The sequence below is a fragment of the Atta cephalotes genome (genome assembly GCF_000143395.1).
Source record: "Atta cephalotes unplaced genomic scaffold scaffold00004, whole genome shotgun sequence".
Lineage (NCBI taxonomy): Eukaryota > Metazoa > Arthropoda > Insecta > Hymenoptera > Formicidae > Atta > Atta cephalotes.
Window position 1 is genome coordinate 2,441,532 of NW_012130068.1, and position 21,044 is coordinate 2,462,575.

Sequence of the window (21,044 nt, forward strand, 5' to 3'; positions counted from 1 at the left end):
TCTTTTCTCTTCCTAATTTCCTTGACACTGTTTTCAATTTCCCTAACAATTCTCTGATATTTCCCTTATTTCTAGTTCTGTGGCAACTCTGATATTACTAATAGCAAATTTTAATTGTTACAAATTAAATGTGAATTATTTAATTCTTGTTTTTTTATGACAAACTGAACAGATGATCAGTTATTCAATTTTAAAATATTGAATATGTAAGTAAATATACAATTTTAATGAATAAAAAAATTTCCTTCATGTTAAATAACTTTAATTTAAAAAAAATTAAAATCTATTAAAAAATTCGAGTCGTAAGATTAAAATTTATTGACATAATAAATTTATACATACACATAACAAACATCTCTTAAAAATCAATTATTGAACCATTAGAAACAAATCTCAGATTGTGTCGAGACAAACTTCCGAGTTATTAAAATCAATTAAATTGCAATTACAAACATGATGTAACAAATATTAAATTGTCTTCCAAGATATCTTCATTAAATCGTATCACGTCAGTTGATTTCAGTTAAATTCTTCAGCAGAAGCAATTATAGATACGAGCGTAAGTAAATTGCTGGGTGATTAAGACGAAAAGCAAAAATCGAAACTTACGAGTACAAAACAGCGAGGATAATTCCTAGACTTCCATGAAATCGAAAAATTATATCTCTTATATTGTTATAAATGATAACAAGTGCGAGATGTCCCTGTCCTTTTAGATTGAGCAGATTTCGTGCCGTGCGGAACTCTCGACCAGTCTGCAAGAGGCGAACCGGCGCGCCGTCCTCGCTTTCGCTTTTCTTTGGCAATGCACGTGATTCCATACGAGCTATATGTACATTCGTTACCGGCACCTACCACAACGTTACATCGAGACATACGAGTTCTAAAAATAGCACATAACGTACCGGCGAGATGTGACCTATCGCGGTATGCGCGACGCTTGATTAACGCGCACGCTAATCACATTTCATCGTGTCGCTTAAACGACATGTCGCTCGGACATTTTACGTTACGGAATCAATGGAACGACCATCGCTGTTGGAATTCAATATCTCAAACTGTGATCAAAGAGATGAGAGGCGTCGAAAGACATTTCCAGAAGCTGCAAAAGCGGAAGGCTCGTATAAATAATCACGTTAGAATCGGGCAATCATCAGAGTTCATTGACATTTTAATAGTCAACCTGTCAAGTTTTGTGACACAGGCCACTGGCCGGTGAGATACGAAGTGCAACGGACCGAGAAATGCGGTGCAAAACGCCTTCACGAAGAATTTGCTTCGCTATATAGCAGGCATCGGCGCGTCTCGGCGCGACAACGCAAATTGGGCGGAAGGAAGGTTCCATTACCGAAACGGCGCGTCACTTTGACGGGATGCTAGCTAAAAAGAAAATGTCAAAATCGACAGTTGATGTTACAGGGTGTTTACCCTGAAATCTTGTAAAAAAATTCCCTGAGAATTTCTCAGATATTTTTCTTATTTTTTAAAATTCTCCACGTAAGATTAGAGAATTGTTTAAAGCAACTTTAAAATTTAAATAGAGTGCAAGCAACGCAAAACAAAACTATATATTGAGGTTAAAAAAATCCCTTGAAAATTTTAGATTTTTTCCTTGTTTTTCCAGGTAGTAAATACCTTGTCTTACAAATTATCCTGCGTCCCATAATTTAAAAAATACATCTTCGCGTGTTGCAATGAAAATCCATTGTAACGCTCGTCGAAAGAGACAGTTCTAGACGCAACTTTCCTGTTCCGTCACGTGTTGCAAATTGCAATGCGAAATAATAATACCAAGACGGTGAAAACGTCAAAGAAAAAGCTCGCTTAATTCCCTGTTCAGTTCCGCAGCAAGTGACCGAGTAGCCATTTCCAACACGACGAAAGTACTGCCGCGCCCAGTAGAATCAACGTATTCCGTTAGTTCAACGGTACGTGCATGAGTACACAAATGCAAAATACTTTCGACATGAACAACTAGTCATGTCGCGACAACGTTTAAATGCAGTCGATTTGAAAAGACTGATGAATATTCCTAACTATTACCGCACGAGAATTAAAACCATAACGACAAAAATAATTTACGGACTTATTCCAAAGAAAAGATGAAAGAATTTTGCTCAATTTTGAAAAAATGTTCTACTATGTTCAAACTGTTTCTCTACATGAAAAAAATGCTTTTTCCTGAAATCTCAACACAAAAAATAATTTTCCTAAAATATCTAAAAATTTAGATAGATAGAAATCTGAAAATATAATTTTGTTGAACTATCAAAATAATTATGTAGAAACAATTTTTAGATACTTCAGCAAAAATCATTCTTTTCATGTAAATATTTAGTTTGATATAAATAAATAATTCAGACTATCAAAATTATGGATACTCATAATGAGCAATATTATAGAAAATTTTAATATTTTTAGCAATCAACTTGAGCATCTTAATTACATAATTGTTTTATAGTCTAATAAAATTATTTTCAAATCTAGCTAAATTTTAAGTACTTCATCCTTTTTGTGCGTCCAACGTTTCAATAAAAGCTCTTCTCATGTACATTCAAAAGTATTCCAGACTGTTTAAAAACACTTAAAATTTTTTGATGCTTCGATGGTAGAACTAAATTATGAGAAAGTGTATTTCTCGAACGCTCTGCACGTATTTCACTTTCTATCGAGTTTCATGGTTGACTGACGCATCGTGTAGTCCGATGGACACATTACAGCAAATTGCGATGGGCGGTTTTCATCATGCTGACATTGCAGCCGCTTCATTTGCATTATACAAGCGGTGCCGTAGATATTAAATACCACAGAATAAGCTGAGAAGAAACTGGCGATTATTTTAACAAGGCAGTAATAACTTCGGAATTGATATTTTAAAAAATTTAGAAAATGTCAAAAATCAATTACCGACTCAGAGAAAATTAAACTTAGAAAAATGTGAAACTTGCCCTCTATCTAATTTCATGTAAACTGCAACAAAATCTAAATTCGTCGAAACATAATTGTCAAAATATATAATAAGGAAAACTGAAAAAATGTGACGTGCATGACAATGATGGTCTCTGTATTTCAATCTTCGTTATAGAAAATGTCAGACTCCGAAAATATCCGCAATCGAAAAGAAGTACATGATTTCCGGAACTCCCTGAATACCAAACGGGCGTAAAATACAACATATGCTTGCGAGCGAGTTCGTCGCGCGACGTGTAAATTTACGACACTACTCGCACGTTACTGGCAAATTCGACATAAACGCGTAGGGTGGTCGTGCGTTATTACTTCATAACTCCTGGTCGATTCGAAAGGCGAACCTCGCTCGTTAGGAGTTCATCGAATTATTGTGATCGTTAACTCGGAGAATCGCGTTTATCATCACATTTCGCAAAATGAGCTACTTACCTGGAAGTGCAAGATAATAGTCCATATCAGGCCGAGTGTGAGCTTCGGGTTACCGTCCACGATATCCTCCGCCCGGATGTTGACCAGCTTGATCTTCTTGTATCGTAAAAAATCGAGAGCCATCTGCACGTTCTGCAGCATGTGAAAGCGCATTCGGCCCCTCTCCCGTGGCTGAAAAATGCGATCAGTTTATCGTTAATTACATTCAATCGAGGACAATTATCGCTGCTTGATCCAATTGTCGTACAGAGTTCAATTCTAGAACTCAATGACAAATACCTCTGTTGCCGAGGTAGGAGCTAACTCAAACTTTTACGAAGCATCCACACAAGAAATAGATCCGCGATAAAACTCGACAATAAACTGAATTTATTTAACCTTTTAAAGAGAAAATACATGGCTTTGATTGTCATCTTCAATATCTTTTTTCTTTGAATGGATAGATAGTGACCACAACATCCCAGGAATAGATCATTTAAAAACTTTGTTCTAAAAAAGAAAAATAAAAAATATTGTCAAAAACCCGGAAGTCTTAAATTTTTTTAAGTCTTTTCAATCCGATAAGATTCAAAATAGCAACTTTCAAATAGTGCTACAGCAAAATTTGTTTATATGATGCTGTTTTCTGAAGTACTTGGAGACTTTTGATCAGCATCTCATAAACTAAATATCACAGTTTCAAATAATTTGATTGAAATCACTTTTTCCATATTTTTTAACTAAAAATTAACTAAAAATTATATTTATTATACACTTCCTTATATCTACTAGACTATACATACTATATTATAATTAACATACTAGAAGTCCTTTGAAAAAATTAATACTATAATAATAAATTAATACTAATTAAAAATTAATACTATAAAAAATATAACTATAAAATTAAAATTTTTAGAAGATATTTAGGAGAGCACTCCATCTACCAACTTGCGTATCTTTAGATTACTTTAAAGGTTAAGATAATAATGGAAAATAAATATAGAAATATCGCTCTGAGAACATCGCGAAAAATACTCACAAGGTGCTCGCCCGAGAGCACTTCCAGCAAGGAGATGAGATTGTGGCCGTCGCGTAGATCCTCGAACAGGTCCCCGACATGTCTGCTCGCCTGCAACAAATTTCAAAAGGGGCAAGTTAATTGCCGCTTTTCACATCGAGTCAAGCACATATCTGGCGGCGCAAAAAAAAATACATCAAAACGACTGACGTAAGAAAAAAACAGAGAAGCAAGTAGGAAAATAAGAATGCGTAAGGGTATAGTCCATCGGCGATGTACTCAAGCGATTACCATATAGAAGAAGAATAGAAAATGAAAAAACCGCAGGAATGTCGAGAGTTACATACACATATGTAAATAGCGAAAGCGTGGGATATGAGTCAAATGTGCACAAATATCGTCAACATAATCATAGCCGCTGTTTGCGCTGTTGACGTAATAAAGATATGCGACATTCACGCGGATTATACTACTCGAAATTTTACACAATTCTGATGTTTCAAACTGTATACACATATATATATAGAGTAATACTAGAAATTCCGTCTATACACTGTTAAATTCATAAACTATTTTTTCATTAACTATTTTTAACATTTTTTAATATAAAAATCTAATTTTTTCATCGTATTATTTAAAAACATGTATAATATTATATTGTTAAATTAATTTGATTCAAGAAATGTATTAAATTTTAATTTATTATTTACTAAGTGCATACGTTAATGTGGACGTCGTTTATTTTAACTAAACAATTCAATTACAAAAAAGGATTCATTTATATTTTCATAGAATTATTACATATATATTTTAATAGAAGTAAAAAATAACAAAACGTTATCTAACTCATTGAGTTAATCTTTTGAGATTTAACAGCATACAGATCAAGGAAGAAGAAACAGCGATAATTAAATGGATAAAATCATGGAGATGTCGGAATCGTTTCCCGATTCCCGACATTCGAATCCGATTACGCGTACGAGTAAACGCATGCTGATTTACAGACCGGTTTTAAAAACATTAAGCTTGGCACATTCGTTACCATATCGGTCGACCAATGGTCAACTCGAGCATGCATTGCGAATACGTCATCGCGTGCAGGTGTTAGTCAGACAATGACGCGTTAATAACATGGAAGAACACTTGTTATAAAGGATAACTTTCGCAAGATCGAGTGTAACGAACGACGAGCGAGTGTAATATATCGCATTCTTTGCATGTTTTACATATAATAATTTTTTAAATTCATAATTGCGAGAGTTGACGATATACTGTGTAAATAAAACGATAAATCATGCATATCGTCGGGGCCGATAACGAATGAGAATTATGAACTTACGGTGGGGGAACAGCATGGTTGGTTGTTCACAAGGACGCACACGTGTAGACACGTGTAAGTCTGAAAAAGATAGCGATGAGAACCGTCACCGTGGATTAGTAAAGAGGGATACTCGCTTGGACACGGGCGGATAATAATTTTTTTCAGGACTCGAAACTGATAGTAATTTTTCGGGGTTCGAGCAGCTGGCGTGATCGATCGAATGTAATATTAACCCTTCATTACTTGTATAGAGTATCCAGGTTATCCAAATCTTATAAATTCGTTACACTTCAATTTATAATGTCAAATTATACTCAATTAGAATTGTTTTTAATCATTTCTATAGGCTGCTACTGCTTTTATTCAATATATCGTTAATTTAAAACAACAAAGTTAAATTAAATTTAACTCAAGAAACTGTATTAAATTTAATTGAAAGTTTTTTAGTTTATTGTTCATTAAATATATATGTTAATATGGACGTTATTTATGATAGAAATAATTGACTTACATTTTGACACACATAAAAATTGAATTAACAAAATGTTATTTAACTCAAAGGATTGAGTTACCATTGCTTATTTGATATCTGTGCAAATATATGATTATATACACAATATTTTTGAGTTGTCCGGAAAGTTCGTGCCGATTTTGAAGGAAAATTGAAACGCAAAAGATTTAAATTTTAGTATACATTTATTAAATTATATAGATTAGTCGGCACGAATTTTCCGGATAACCCAATATATTTAAAATAAATTACTTAAAAAGAATTTCTTGTATTTATTTCCATCTAAAACGAATATAAAATATTTATTTAATTGTAAATCATTAGAGAGAACGGAAATTGAGATAAAATTGAGATAAAACAGAAACAACCCACGTAAGTAATTACATAAAAAAAATCCACGCGAGTAATGCAAGGTTAAAAAGAACGCTCCTTTCTTGTACTGGATATTTCTAGCTAAAAATATCTTCATAATATTAATTTAAGATACTTTGAACTTTTAAAAATATTTTCAGAGTTATCATACAATCAATTTTCATTATAATTCTCTACATAGATTCGTGTATATTTAAAAATAAAAATTATCCGCCCCTGCGCGCGAGCGTGTGTATTGCGTGCGTCGCACACGCGTGCACTCTTGCGTGCGTCGCGTGTTCTGCACAGCCAGGTGAGTAAATGTCAAGCGATTGACAGAACAGCGCGTGATCCGCCTCCCATCCGCCTTTCGTAATCGTGACTAATTGCAACAAGTCGCGTCTATGCGTCTCAAAGGATGATTTTGACGTGTTCCATTTTACGATATTGCGACACTCGTTCCTTTCTATTGCGTGTGAATAGGATTAATAGCAGTATCGAAAAAGTCGACGATTATATCACACGCGTCGTAAAATATATAAACATTGACATGATTCAATCGTAAACGTCGCAATACGTGCATCATAAAAAGTACGTTATAAAAATGATGATAAAGCGATGACTTTAAAATTCCAAAAAAAAAAAAACCGGTTGACCCTAAACATTCATGAAAATCATTTAAATATTCGCTCATTATATAACACACATAAATTTAATTATCATATAATATATGACGTCAATTATTTACATTTATTATTATGTTTTATTAACTGCAACAAAAAAATAATTATTCTGAACGTAATTCTGAACGTAATTCGCAAATGTTTCCTATCTACGTTGGATTAATTTGTTAATAACAATCTGTAATAATTGCGTTACTGCAATCTGTACTCTTGTCATTAAACCGCGTAATAACAAATTACGATGGACAACTGTCAACTGTTGGCAAACTCCGTTTACTTAGAAATAATAAACGGCTGACTTCGGCAATTTTTATAACTGTAAGTATTTCCGCACAAACTTCTTTCATCTTAAGACGCATAAAACACAAACTTTGCTAAATCTATAAGAAGTACACTCCGTGTGATAAATCCGTAACGTATAAGATTTACATTTGATTTATAAAATTAAGTAAAATCAAGGTTAATAAACAGCAAAAGATTTAAAAAAATGTAAAACAAAATAATTAATTAATTTTATTTAGAATGATGTAAAAGACGTTTCAACTCTATTAACCTTTTTCAGTAAAATAAATCGATTCGAACGCAAAATCAGATTAAAATTACATGAATGGCTAGAATTAATTATTAATAAAATCAGTTAAGCAATAAAAATCAAAATAAAATTTTTAAAAAAGGTAAGAATATACACGAAATACACAAAGAGAGCTATTACAGACGCTTTGTTTTTATGTACAGAAAATATCTTCTTAAAATTAGCCCCCGTAAATAGACTAGTAATTAGTGTTCAATTGCTTTACACAATATGATTGATTATGAGCGTCTCATCACATTCACTGTGATTAGTCACTTTGCGGCAAGATAGTCGAAATTCTTCGCATTCTAAAGTCACGAATGAAGGGTCGGATATATGTAGTAAAGGGCAGAACGAGAACATTACTTCTGGTATGTCGCGTCTGTCTGTCGCGTGACGCGACTCCGTAATTCCTGACGTGCCGTTTCGGCATGAACGTCACTTTGTCATAAAGGCATTAGAAGCACGGGAGAATAAGAATAATAGATGGGACACGTAACGGTACGATGAATGTTTTTAAGATAATGTAAGTAATTATACCGGCCATTACAAATTACATTCGTAATTTATATGTGCGTTAAGAAAAAGTCTTTTAGAAGAATGCGCGAGTCGTTGGTGAGAAATAATCGCATATGAAGACTGACAACACATCATTGCTATTATTACGGTAACAATCTTCCATTATTTGAAATTGGTTGCTTAAAAGAAAAACAATTAATGTCACTCATTCTAAAGTCACGTAACTTATTCTAGCCCTTTGGTATCTCTTAATATGACCCGAAAAGTTCTTTTATTTTTTAGATAACTGTAACTGAGTAATAATCACCCGATTTTTTCTTACATAAACGATCATTGTGTTTTTTATATATCAATTAAAATTACTATTAATAAATAACATATTACTGATTATTTCCTATTTATTAATATTTAAGAACATCATAGATACATTATAAATAGATTTAATCAATTTTCTGAAAAACTAAGTAGAAACCAAACTATTAAACGGAATAAGCAGGTCAAATATTTATTTTGACAATATTTCTAAAAAAAATTAAAATTTTAATTAAAATAACGCTCTTTTTATTGCAGGTTTTTAATGGAATTGTTTTAAGGTTCGTGAGAATAATTATTAAAAAAGAAAGAAAATATTAAATTATTTGTCATAATATTAATGTGATAAGTAACTAATAAATGGTATAGAATGGCATCAAAGACTAGATCTAAATAACGTGCTTTATGAAAATTTTGAGTTAATATCGCAATGCATTGATAGATGGTATCATTTTCCTATATCCTAAAATGAATTATACATACCTTGACGTATTTCCAGTGCTGCAGGAAAAAAAAGCAAGAAATCGATGTAATTGCAGTAACGATTTACATATAAATAGTTCAATCGTGTGGGAGGATATGATGCGTTAAGTACAGCGATTTACTCTTGATCTTATCATTAGACATCGACAGTGTAACGTGTAACGTGTGATTATCATAATTATCTTGATAAAAATGTGGATCGTGCATTCATTTAAATAAATAATTTTTCAAATGATATATTTTGCGCGGAAGATTTTGCGCAAATATTATTTATTAGCTTCGTTATTACGTTATTTCGTTGTGCTACATTCACTATTCTGGCCTCGGTTTGCGTAGATCGTCCACTTCCGGTATACGTGATTCTGCGAATGTAATACAAAGTCCTACAACACGAAGCAACTAAATTGCTATCTATGGAGAACGATTTGCACAACTTGCTGCATTTTGACCAGAATACCTAAAGAACACCTAAAGAATACCTAAAGAACAGTTAAAGATATTGTTTCTTGAGAAGGTAGTCTTTCTATAATATAAATATTTCGAAAGAAATATATATAAAGCGTACATTCAACAATTCACAAAAACACGAGTTTATATAAATTGCTAACTAAAGAAAAATTATCGGATAAATATAATATAGTTGTGTAAAATTAATCCTTTTATATTTATTCATTAATTAAAATAGAGAATTACTTGATTTCATTAACAATATCAGTAATTGTGGCACCTTTAGAAAAAACTTTTAATCTAGAAATTGAAACATAATACAGTGACAAAAAATCTGGCTATAAATTTTGTGTTTATCAAAACATTAGAAGCATATATTTAAAAAAACCACTTAGTTGTATCTTATTAAATATTAAAAATAATAATTAACGTTATTCGAAGTCATTTTTAACTTTGATATAAGCTTTAAGATCGAGAACGTATACGAAACCGCGCATTTTTCTACGGATAAATTCTTTTAGACAATAAAAGAGGTCTTTAATTCATCAATTAATGAAAATCGCTTTCTTAGTCTTTTTGATACTTAAGATATAACACTTCAGAATTTATTTTTTTAAAATACATTACTATACAGATGACAAATTTGATGACGTTATTTATCGACATTATGACATCAAAATGACGTTTTTAATGTCATTTTAAGTAAAAAATATCGACGATATATAAAGTCAGCCAACTACCTGGGTAATGATTTAATAAAACAAAACTTTGTAGCCAAACTTTTTTGTATAGACAGTCACAAATATAAAAAAAAACTCAGAATACAAATAGAACACCGATAGTGCCGACGTGTTATTGTTACGTAAATGCCGCGGATTTAAGTCGTGAATCAAAAGCATACTTGGTCAAAGAGAAAACGAAAGCTAAAAATAACAAAAAGGCTCTTTTCCTCTTTCATTGCACCCTCTCTTTCATCTATGCATCGGACGGCTGTTGTGGCGCCCCAAAGAAATTAAACACTACTTCACCTGCCCTACAGCCCCACCTCTACCACCGGGCCGGAGGTGGTAAATCGGGAACGGCATTCTCGAAGAGGGTTTCCGAATAAGGTCAGGCTCGCAAGACCAACCGTGGGCGCGCGAAACCGACCGACCGTGGGTCGATACTGGTAACCAGTAATCGCGTAACGCGTAAATATCATTATTTTTATACTCTCTGTGCCGCGAGACCATTTCGAAATTTCAAAATGCCAATGAATTCAGTTCCTCAAACTCACCAGGGAATCCCTCAAAACTAAAAGAAAAAGTTTCTCTCAAACTAGATTCTTTGAAATCCAAAAACGACCTTTCCTCAGCAAATATATCGAGGCGCCAATAGCTTACTTAGTGATTGAAAGTAAATATTGATGAACATGTTCTTGTGCAGAAATCTTTCAATAGATTGAACTTGTTCGTCACTAAGGTGAGGCTTAAGCAAATAATTGGCGAACGTATATAAGTTTGTGATACCTTGACCCTGTAGTTGTTCTCTTATACTGAGAGATCGCTCGCATCCGATCGCACGTATCAACAATAGAACGTTACGTCGAGTTACAAAGGTGCACGTGATACATGAGCCAATGTGGAAGGCCGCGATCATTAAAACGCCATTCACACGGAGCACGCTTAATGCTGATATAAGTATTATACTTTGTTCAATGAGAACACAGACGTTTGCTTTCTTTCATTGCGACGACCTCCCTCAATTGCCAATTTCGGCCAAGAAAAGATTATTTCCAAATTTCTTGATGAATTCGCAAAAGATTTACTAAATCTGACATCTATTATTTTTCGAATCTGACATTTATTATTTTTCATATAAATAATTTTTTGCAAAAGCCGGTTTTTTAAATCCCGGATTAAAGCTTTTCAAGAATTAATATACTGATCAGTATAAGTAAATTAGAACTTCTGTGATTTTCCACTTTTTAGATTTTTCCAAGTCCTTGTAGATAAAAATTTTTCTTCTGGAAATCTAATATTTTTTCAAGAATTTCTTAGAGCATTCAATCGAATTCGCTATCAGATAATATTTCGTATCTATTCCATCATACAATATTAGGATTCAATTATGATTACAATAAAAAAATTGTAACTAAGTTAAGGTAACAAAAGATCTAAAGCAAATAGTCCATTAGCCTCCATTTTTAAAACCTAATTGTCAAAACTTCTCAAACAATACACATTTCACATGCAAAAATCTTAAATGCTTTATGTCCAAAAACATCTTAAACGTCTTATGTCCTAATTTTGAATTGTGTTGTTTAGGTTTTTGTTTTTCAAATTTATGGGATACTCTAAAATCTTTTGGGCAAGGGTCAGAAACTCTCTCAGAATCAAAGTTCTCTGAAAATGATCTGCCAACTTCGCACAGAGATCATCCAATTTTATCCGCAACTAACGAAAGAAGTGCAGCGAGAGTGAGGCGAAGAATGAGAAACGGTGGGCAGGAAACGGCACGACAGAACGATGCCAGCTTACGATAATTATACGTCGACGGGACAACTCCACCCGTATACGGCCGTGATTCGAACCATTCCCGGAGCCGCCGACCTGGTCTGCCTCGCGGCTCAACTCAACTCGAGTCGACTTGGTGCGGCTCCACCGTGACGGATGAATCATTGTCTGTATTAAGTCCTGACATACGCGCGGTGCATACCGCCGAACGAAAGCAGGCACGGTCTCTCGGGTCTCTCTGTGTCATGATTTTCTCTCACTTAAGTATAATTGATGGGTTAATTGAATATTTATGCCTGGACATAGATGCATGGCACAAACAGCTTCACCCAGATTTACTGACGAAAATATATATATATATATATATATATATACATATACACACGAAGATACCTCCTTCATGTGATTAATTCTTTATTTACTTGAATGTCCAGGACATCCTCAGTTTTATAAATTTGCTCTAAATATATAAATACTATTTATATACATTATTATATTTAGTACAAATTATTTCATAATTCAAAAAATTTTTTTGCATTTATCTTTATCTAAAGAATATATAAAATATTATCAATATTATCAAAAAAATATTATCGAATAAATATTATTAGAATATTATTAGAATTATCAATCTTTATTTAATTGTAAATCATCAAAGAGGACGAAAATTGAGATATATAGCCTTGACCAAAAATATTAAACATCTAAACTTTTTTCATTTATCTGGAATTCTTTTGCCAGCATTATATATAGGTTAAGAGGATTTTTGAGACAGAGAATAATTTATAGCAAAAGCTATCCATAAATCAATTTTTGAGCTGAAACTTTAAATAATGATTGATAAAGTGCTTAATATTTTTGGCCAAGGATGTAATGTTGGACTGTTAGAAACATTCTATGCGAACAATCACATTAAAGAAACTACAGGATTAAGTGAGATCATTTTAATTAATATTAAGTCTCACGACTTAAAAATTTGGAAGACTTTGAGACTTGAGAATTCAATTACGATTTTTCTTTTACCAGTCGTAATGGAAAATACCAAGAAGAAACAATAATTACATCTCATACGGATAATCTGATATCGTATAATCTCGCTTATATAAACGAGCAATTTAAAGTAATTATCCATTTATTAATTATCAGAAGAATTCATTCGACAAAGTATTTACCGTTAAGTTATTATTTAATCTAATCAGTAAACTTGCAACGTGGCAAATGATTGTCTATATAACGGTGGTGTCTTTCTCTATCAATTTTATCTACCATGATCAATCTAGAAAACACTTAGCAAGAACTTTACATTTAACAATGATTCGTAAGTATAGCTGACACGGTACAAAATTACGAGATAATAAGATACTTCATACATATTTTATCACCACGTGAGAAAATGATCTATCTCGGTGCATCGCCGAAAGCGCGAATGTTCACGGGTTAATGTTTCTCAGCATTGTTCGCGGTATGCAAATATTCACTGCAAAATCCTGACTGCATGGCTTGTCAAATGTAAGTGTGCAGTTCCCTTATGGCAGAGAATTTCCAACACATGGCATAGCTCGCGGTTACTCACGCTTGCGAAGACGTGCAACGGACGGACAGGCGGGCGGTCCCTTATCGAGAAACGTTTGACCGCGTTCTTATCCCGGACATACAACACAGCATCCACGACATGTCGAGAATCGAAGCTCATCGGTATTTTTGCTATCTACAATCGGTATCTGACTTTCGCCATTTAACGATAATCGTTATCAATTAACGACGTAACTCGAGGTATCTCTTACTTCGTGAGACTCAAGACGGAAAAACAAATCCGTGTTTACGTCAAATTTTTTTCTGTACGATGCAATAAAATACGTCAGTGTAGAAATCTTCAAGTAATACGAACCTTTCGTGATCAATAGTACTAATCAGTGATATGAAATAATATTGATAATACACATCAATACTTTTACAATCTTACGTGATCAATGTTATTGACAATAATTCAGTTCAGTTTTATGAATTATATATATACATAATTATATATGCAATTCATAAAGCTGAGCTAAAATATTGTCAATTGTTGATTAGAAATGAACCAGAAGATTTCATCATATCAGAACTCTGGTTATCTCGACTAGAATTATAATAGATTAAATAAAAAAATTCTGATTTATTCATTTTCAACTAGAATGGTAATTGTGCAACCAGATTAGTTGCACAATTCATTGATTGATTGATTAAATTTCCTCAATATGACAAAGACAAATAATGTTCATAAGTGTTGTAGAACGTGAGTCGGACGACTCTAGTATTACTCTCATTGTATAGATGGTCAATTACTTAAAGATTTTTACGCCAGTGATCGTTTTGGGACTCAAAGACGATTCTGTCTCGTGTCATCAATGATCGTTCGCTCGCGACTTTTCCTCGATTGTGTCGCCCACATATCGCGGTTCAGGCCCCGCTACCTTCTATAGTAGTACGGTCCTCACATACGAGCGACAAGGTACTTTCGACCCACGTGTGTGCCACATACGCAACACGGGGGCCGCGATATCGGGACCGTCGTTGCGCAACAAGAGTTTGCTTATTTTTACGTGGCGATTTGCGCGCACGCAAAACACCTACTTGTACGGTGTTAAAAGCGGGGAGCGTGAGAAGGCGCGACGATCCTTTCGAAAGTTTGGAGGGGGACAAAACAAGGCCCCGTGGCATTTCACGGAACCCGTGCTTCGTCTTCTATTGCGTATTTGCGACGTAAACCTCGATTGCCGCGCTACTAACGCGTTTCCTACTTCCAGCGATTTAACGCTTTTGCGGTGCACCGCTATTGTTTACGATCGTCTCGACTCAACAGTTCGCTGGCGTTATGCTGTTCTCTTTCGCACAATTTTGAGATTAGATTTATGTGCTTCGCGGAGTACTGAACAACGTATAAATTTGTCTTCTCCAATCGAGTAAAAATAATCTGAACAGAGATAAATTTTCTCTCATACTGTGCCTCCTTGCACAGATCACGCGAATCGTAAATCCTTCGACATTGGATAATTTACTGCTTTGTGCATGAAATGACAATACGCCTTTGTAATTTCGTCACGATAACATGGACATAAAACGAGGAGCTCGCAAATGGATAAAATACACAACTATTATGCATCATCTCAAACTTGAGACTTGTTTACTGAAAGAATAGACATGAAGTTAAAACGATAAGATCAAAGTAAAAAATCGCACTTAATAATCCTCAAATCCTAGGCACACATTCTATAACTATAGACTTTATTTCAAATTATTTTGCATGTGATAGAAAAGGACAAAAATAATGCCAAGAAGTTCTTGTTAAATCTTGTGTCCACGATACTAGAACTTGATCCGAGTTCTCGAATCGAGAAATGGTATAGCCAGTTTTTCTGTAAAAATTGTAAGCTGATTGGCTATACATTTCATGATCCGAGAACTCGGATCGAGTTCTAACATTGTGGACACAAGACTTTAATGGTTGCATACAGCAGAGAAAACTGATCAGTGAGCGTTCAGATTTTTTAATATGATTAGGTCTTGCCTAATTCTTCGCTGGATCTAATTGTAAGTGTAGGAACCAATCATATTAAAGAATTATTAAGTACTCACTGATGAGTTTTTCTCTGTTAAATGCAACCAATGCCTACGTATGAACACGTATACGTACTGTAAATTCCACGTGATCTGAGTCACTATCATATGATTGTGTATGTTATATTACTGTGTATTGTTATATTATTTATATATATAACCTTGGCCAAAAAATATTAGGCATTTTATTAATCATTATTTAAAGTTTCAAGTCGAAAATTGATTTATGGCATTTGTTGTAAATTATTTATTGTTTCAAAACCTTTTAAACGTATAAAGCAGTTAACCAATAGGTAACAATGCAGATAAATTTCAGATAAATGAAAAAATATATGTAGTCTAATATTTTTGCCTAATATTTTTGGTTAAGGCTGTATGTGAAGTGGATATAAAATGGAACAATATCCTCTCGAGGATATTGTTTGATATCAAACATGATGGCGAAGTAATCAGTCTAATAGAAGTCTGTAGGACGTCCTAGGACGTCATATAATTCTATTGTAATCCGAGTCTTTAGTCGAGCCGTTATATTATATAGAGTATCTCAAAATATATTTTCTCTTGAATATTAAAAAAGAAATACGATGACTTGAATCATCCTCTACTGAGAAAAGATGTATTTTTTGTTTTAAAATTCTTCCTACAAATAAAATATTAAATTTTTTAATTCATCACAAATTTATTCACATTTCTCCAATAGAGGATGCTTTGCATCAGTGCCACCGAACTAATTAAGATGACGTGACGTGATGACGAACGAGAAAACGCCGCAGGACAATATAAACTAACGCGAGAATTCGAGAAGTAGTCTCACCTTTTTCAAATGCTTGTTCACCCACTTCGTGAAGGTCTTCTTCTGTATAGCATCTCGTTCGTCTGAGAACACACAAAAAGAGCAGAAATGTTAGAAACGTAAAATTTCTTTCAGCGATAACTGCAATGTTCGTAATAATGCATTATAATGCACCTGTATTCGTAGTAGCTAAATATAAAGCATCCCCTCATAACATTAGCGTAATTGTAAACAATTTGTGTTATATTCCATTATCATAATTGCCACTACATTTATGCAACGAGCGTAGCCTTGCTCGATGTCACGCTGCACAAACGTAGCACGTGTACTATATAAGCAGTACTCAGTATAGTACGGTACATGTCGCCGCGACTATTGTCATCACAGCAACGATATAGACTACCGTGACAATTGAATTTCGCAATTCGTCGCACTGATAGGTGTAGTTGTTACATTACTATACCACGACGATGTAACGTTATGCATACGATTCTAGCGTGACAGCGAGAGCGTCATGACGCAACGCCGCCTGGAAATGAGCCTTTAAGGATGGTCGAGGTCAGTATAACGAAACCAAAGTCGCAAGCAACCGGAGCAGGTCAAGTTGGATGAGGTCAAACAGGTAGACAGGTAGATAGGTAGGCGCGAGCGAGCGAGCGAACGGAAGGTCGGCCGGCTTGGCAAGCTGCTCGATACATCGGTTGGCATGCGAAGCACAAAAATACGGACAATGGACCGCATGAATAAAATCCAAGCCCACCTTGTGCGATACAGAATCCGTAATACGAGATAGACTTGAAGAATTATATTGATTCACAAATAAAATTATATAAATAAGATTTAGTTTACGCGGAAACAACGATTTTGCTGAAATATCTATGTATATTAAGAAAAATTTCTGATTGAAAATGGACAAATCAGAAAATTCTGATTTGTCCATTTTTAACTGAAGCAATGCAATCAGACTCTTTTTTCAGTGTAACACAATTTAGTTAGATATAAAGGTAATTTTGTTAAACCATAAAAATAATTATGTAGAAAATTAAAGCACGATGATCAATGCTGCAAACAGTTTTAACAACAAGCTTAAGCCTACATAGCTATTTTGATTGAGTCTAACAAAATTATTTTCAGACCTGTATCTATTGTATCTATTGTATTTTCAGACCTGTATCTAACTAAAATATTAGATATTTCATATAAATAGTTTCTTTCCGTGTACTAAATATCTCATATTAATCGGATATTGTGAAATATGCATCTCGAGCCGTCATGAAATTATCATTTGAGGTCTTCCGTTTTGTCATCGACGTGACGCAATAGCCGAGACCGCAAGGACGCCAACGTCAAGTCCGGGGTTTCTTATAAATTAAATGATATATTTTTGTAACGTATTGCGGTTATTGAAACATGGATGAGTAATTTTAAATGACATCCCAAGTCATGAGACTTAATGATTCATATTCGGTGATTGAGATGTCGAAACGTATATAAATTAACTATTGACTGTAGGTAATAATAGATGTGCACTACATACATCTGAGCAATTAGATCAGATTTTCAATCAATGTGCCGCAAAGGATCTTCAAGTGTACAAAAATTTTAGAGAAAATAAAAAGACAAAAAATTTAGAAAATAATTAAGAAGCGAGTAAGGCACAAAATAAAAAATTTTTTTAATTGTGAAAATTATCTAAATATCTTATATCTTACTTTCATTTTTCAAAGCGATATCGTAATAACATCACTTTTTAGGATGTCTGATGAAATCTTACATAAAAATTTATATATAAAAGTCTTACATAAAAACTTTTAAAATAATAAAATAAAAAATAAATGCTTATTTATAAGAACTTCTTGAAAAAGATTGAAAAACAAACTAGAGCATCTGATTCTGTGCATCATTCTGTGGCAAATCGACGAGCATAAAAAGTAGAGCATACGTCATATTAATAAGACATTAATGCAAAAATCGAAGACTATAATCGCGAAGAATTAGCGTAGAGTTTATCGATACTTATTAATTTACCATCAACTAAAGTTATGATTTACAATGCATACTTGACACCTCATCATCGTATCCCACGAAAAGTTAACGCCACTCGAGTGGCGGTATTATCAAACAGTACGTTTAAAAGGTCGACAAGCCGACAGGAAGTGTCAGCCAAACACTACCAGACGATACAAAATAAAAGGTAAAAAAAAAAGAAGATATTCTCTTGGGAGCACTTCTCTAGATTTAGAAATATCTCGAGTGGACTGCTCTGTGAACGATCATATTTTCCGAGTGCGTCTGTCGCTCTCGTGAGAGAAATTGCTATCAAATATTTTAATGAACGCGCATAACGCGTTCAACGACTCCTACATGATATGCGTCGCAGAAATGATAGCATAAAAGAAAATGCAATATATTGTCCACTTATAAGATATACACACCAAGCCAAAAAACTTTTTAAAAATTAATATGTTTTGGGATTACGTAATATTCTTCAGATAATTATTATTGGATATAATTGTTATCAGATCTAAAGAATTATTGTTTTTCAAAAAATATTATTATAGATATTTGAGTAATCAAAAATGTCAATTTATTTAATAATTTTCAATCTTTGGAAAATATCTATAACAATGTGCTTTTTAATGATAATTCTTCAAATCGGATGACTGTTTTATCAGATTTAAAGAATTAATATATTAAAAAGACACATATGGAGATCGATACTGTATCTTGAAACGAGATGAAAATTACAAAAATGAGCAAATTTACTAGGTGTTGATCAATGAAATTATCAATATTCTATAGTAAATTCGTTTATTTTTGTAATTTTCATCTCGTTTCAAGATACAGAATCAATACTATCCCATGGATAGTAAAATAAATAATTCGAAAAATATTAATTTTTTAAAAATGTTTCCGAGCTTCTGGACTGAAATGTACATTTAGCAAAACATAAAACAAAATGTGTACAATCAATATTAAATGTACAGGATGACATAATGCACATGCATTAGTTGCATTGTGTAAAGTGCATGTTAATTTTGAAGAATTTTTTTCAGAACGGTAAAGATCTCGCGTGACAAGACATGTCGGAAACTTTACTTAGTATAAATCCGCGGAAAGTTCATTAATGTCTTATACTCACGCACGTGCGCGTGGCTTAACAAACTTTGCAGCTTACGCGAAATCAAACATTCCATTCTACTCTGCGAACCGAGCATTTGTTCTTCATAGATTATCTCGCCTCGTTGTTGGGTCCAACTTTGGCCCAGTTTTAACACCTTGTTAACAATTCTAAACTGCATTCGAGTAATGCTTAGGCGCAGCAATTAACGCGGCAATTAATATGCAAAGAGCCCCGTATTTGACGACTTTCAATGACAAATTTTCTTATGAATTAAAAGTCGACCTTCCTTTAAATAAAAATTTAGGTAAAAGAGCTTTCTTAATAAATCATTTAGAAGAAAAAGTAGGACGTAAATACTTTGCTATTTACTTGTTAATTGTAATATATATTATATTTTTATTATCTTTCCTGAAAAGAGGAAACAATTATATGTATATAGTATATATTAATCAAGGAAAATACAGAAATCTTCGATCTCTATTTATATATACTATTATTTCTATGATAATCAGTTTATATTTCGCTGTACACTACAGTTACATAATCTCTTAACGTTTAATTGACATAGTTGAAGACAGGCTTGACTGAGAGATGATTTAATCTGTTACATAGAACAACTTCCAATGTATAATCAATCAGTTAAATCAGTCGTAATAGTAAGAGTAAATAATGATCTTTTCAGTAGATAGAATAAAATCTCGACAGAAACATTTCTTAATCGTGACTGTCTGAAATAGAAAATATCAGACGAAGCTGCAAATCGCATACAAAACACAAGAAAAGGTGTCAGTTTCTCAACGTTCACAGCCAACATCTTATAAACGTCAGGGAAGAGTCAGAATCTAAACTTGTGAAGGCCGTCTTTCGATGTCTAATCGTTGCCACAACGACCTATTATCGATCACGAGCTAACGTAATTTCGGAGAATTCAATTCCCAATGCCATAACTATAGAGATAGCTTTGCGTGAATTGTCAGTCGTTAATTGGTATGGCCTTAATCGCTCGTCTTCGCTAATCTATGCCAATGGACAATCAATTTCATGATCAAATCCAAAAAAACTTCGATGAAAAATTATGATACGTGGTGATAAATTGTAGGCTATCCAATTAAAATTATTCCAAAAATAGATGACGAATACATTTCCTAAATATTCTACAATAAATTAATTGCTATATGATTTATAATTTAATTATACTCATACATATTTTAATTACATAATTACAAATTCTGATACAACATGCTTTACTTCTTCTCAAAAATATATATAATATTATTGCCAGTAAAATAAATTAATTAGTATATTTTATCCCTTTCAAATATAAAGCGCATCGGTAGAAGAGAGGCAAAAACTAATCTTGAAGAAATGCACACATATATATATATATATATATATATATATATATAGAGTACTGACGACGACACACGAGGGAGTAGGA

The 21,044-nt window shown here is 33.3% G+C and overlaps 1 protein-coding gene across 1 annotated transcript in view; it reads right to left on the bottom strand.

Moving 5' to 3' along the window:
* LOC105626127 (microtubule-actin cross-linking factor 1) overlaps window positions 1-21,044 on the bottom strand; it is a 92,169-nt gene that overhangs the window by 67,966 nt on the left and 3,159 nt on the right. Inside the window, exons 2-6 of the mRNA XM_012207439.1 lie at window positions 16,504-16,565; window positions 9,151-9,168; window positions 5,739-5,798; window positions 4,421-4,510; window positions 3,400-3,570 (exon numbers count right to left, since the gene is read on the bottom strand). Of these exons, the coding sequence (XP_012062829.1) occupies window positions 3,400-3,570; window positions 4,421-4,510; window positions 5,739-5,798; window positions 9,151-9,168; window positions 16,504-16,565 (401 nt within the window). The remainder of the gene's footprint in view (window positions 1-3,399; window positions 3,571-4,420; window positions 4,511-5,738; window positions 5,799-9,150; window positions 9,169-16,503; window positions 16,566-21,044) is intronic.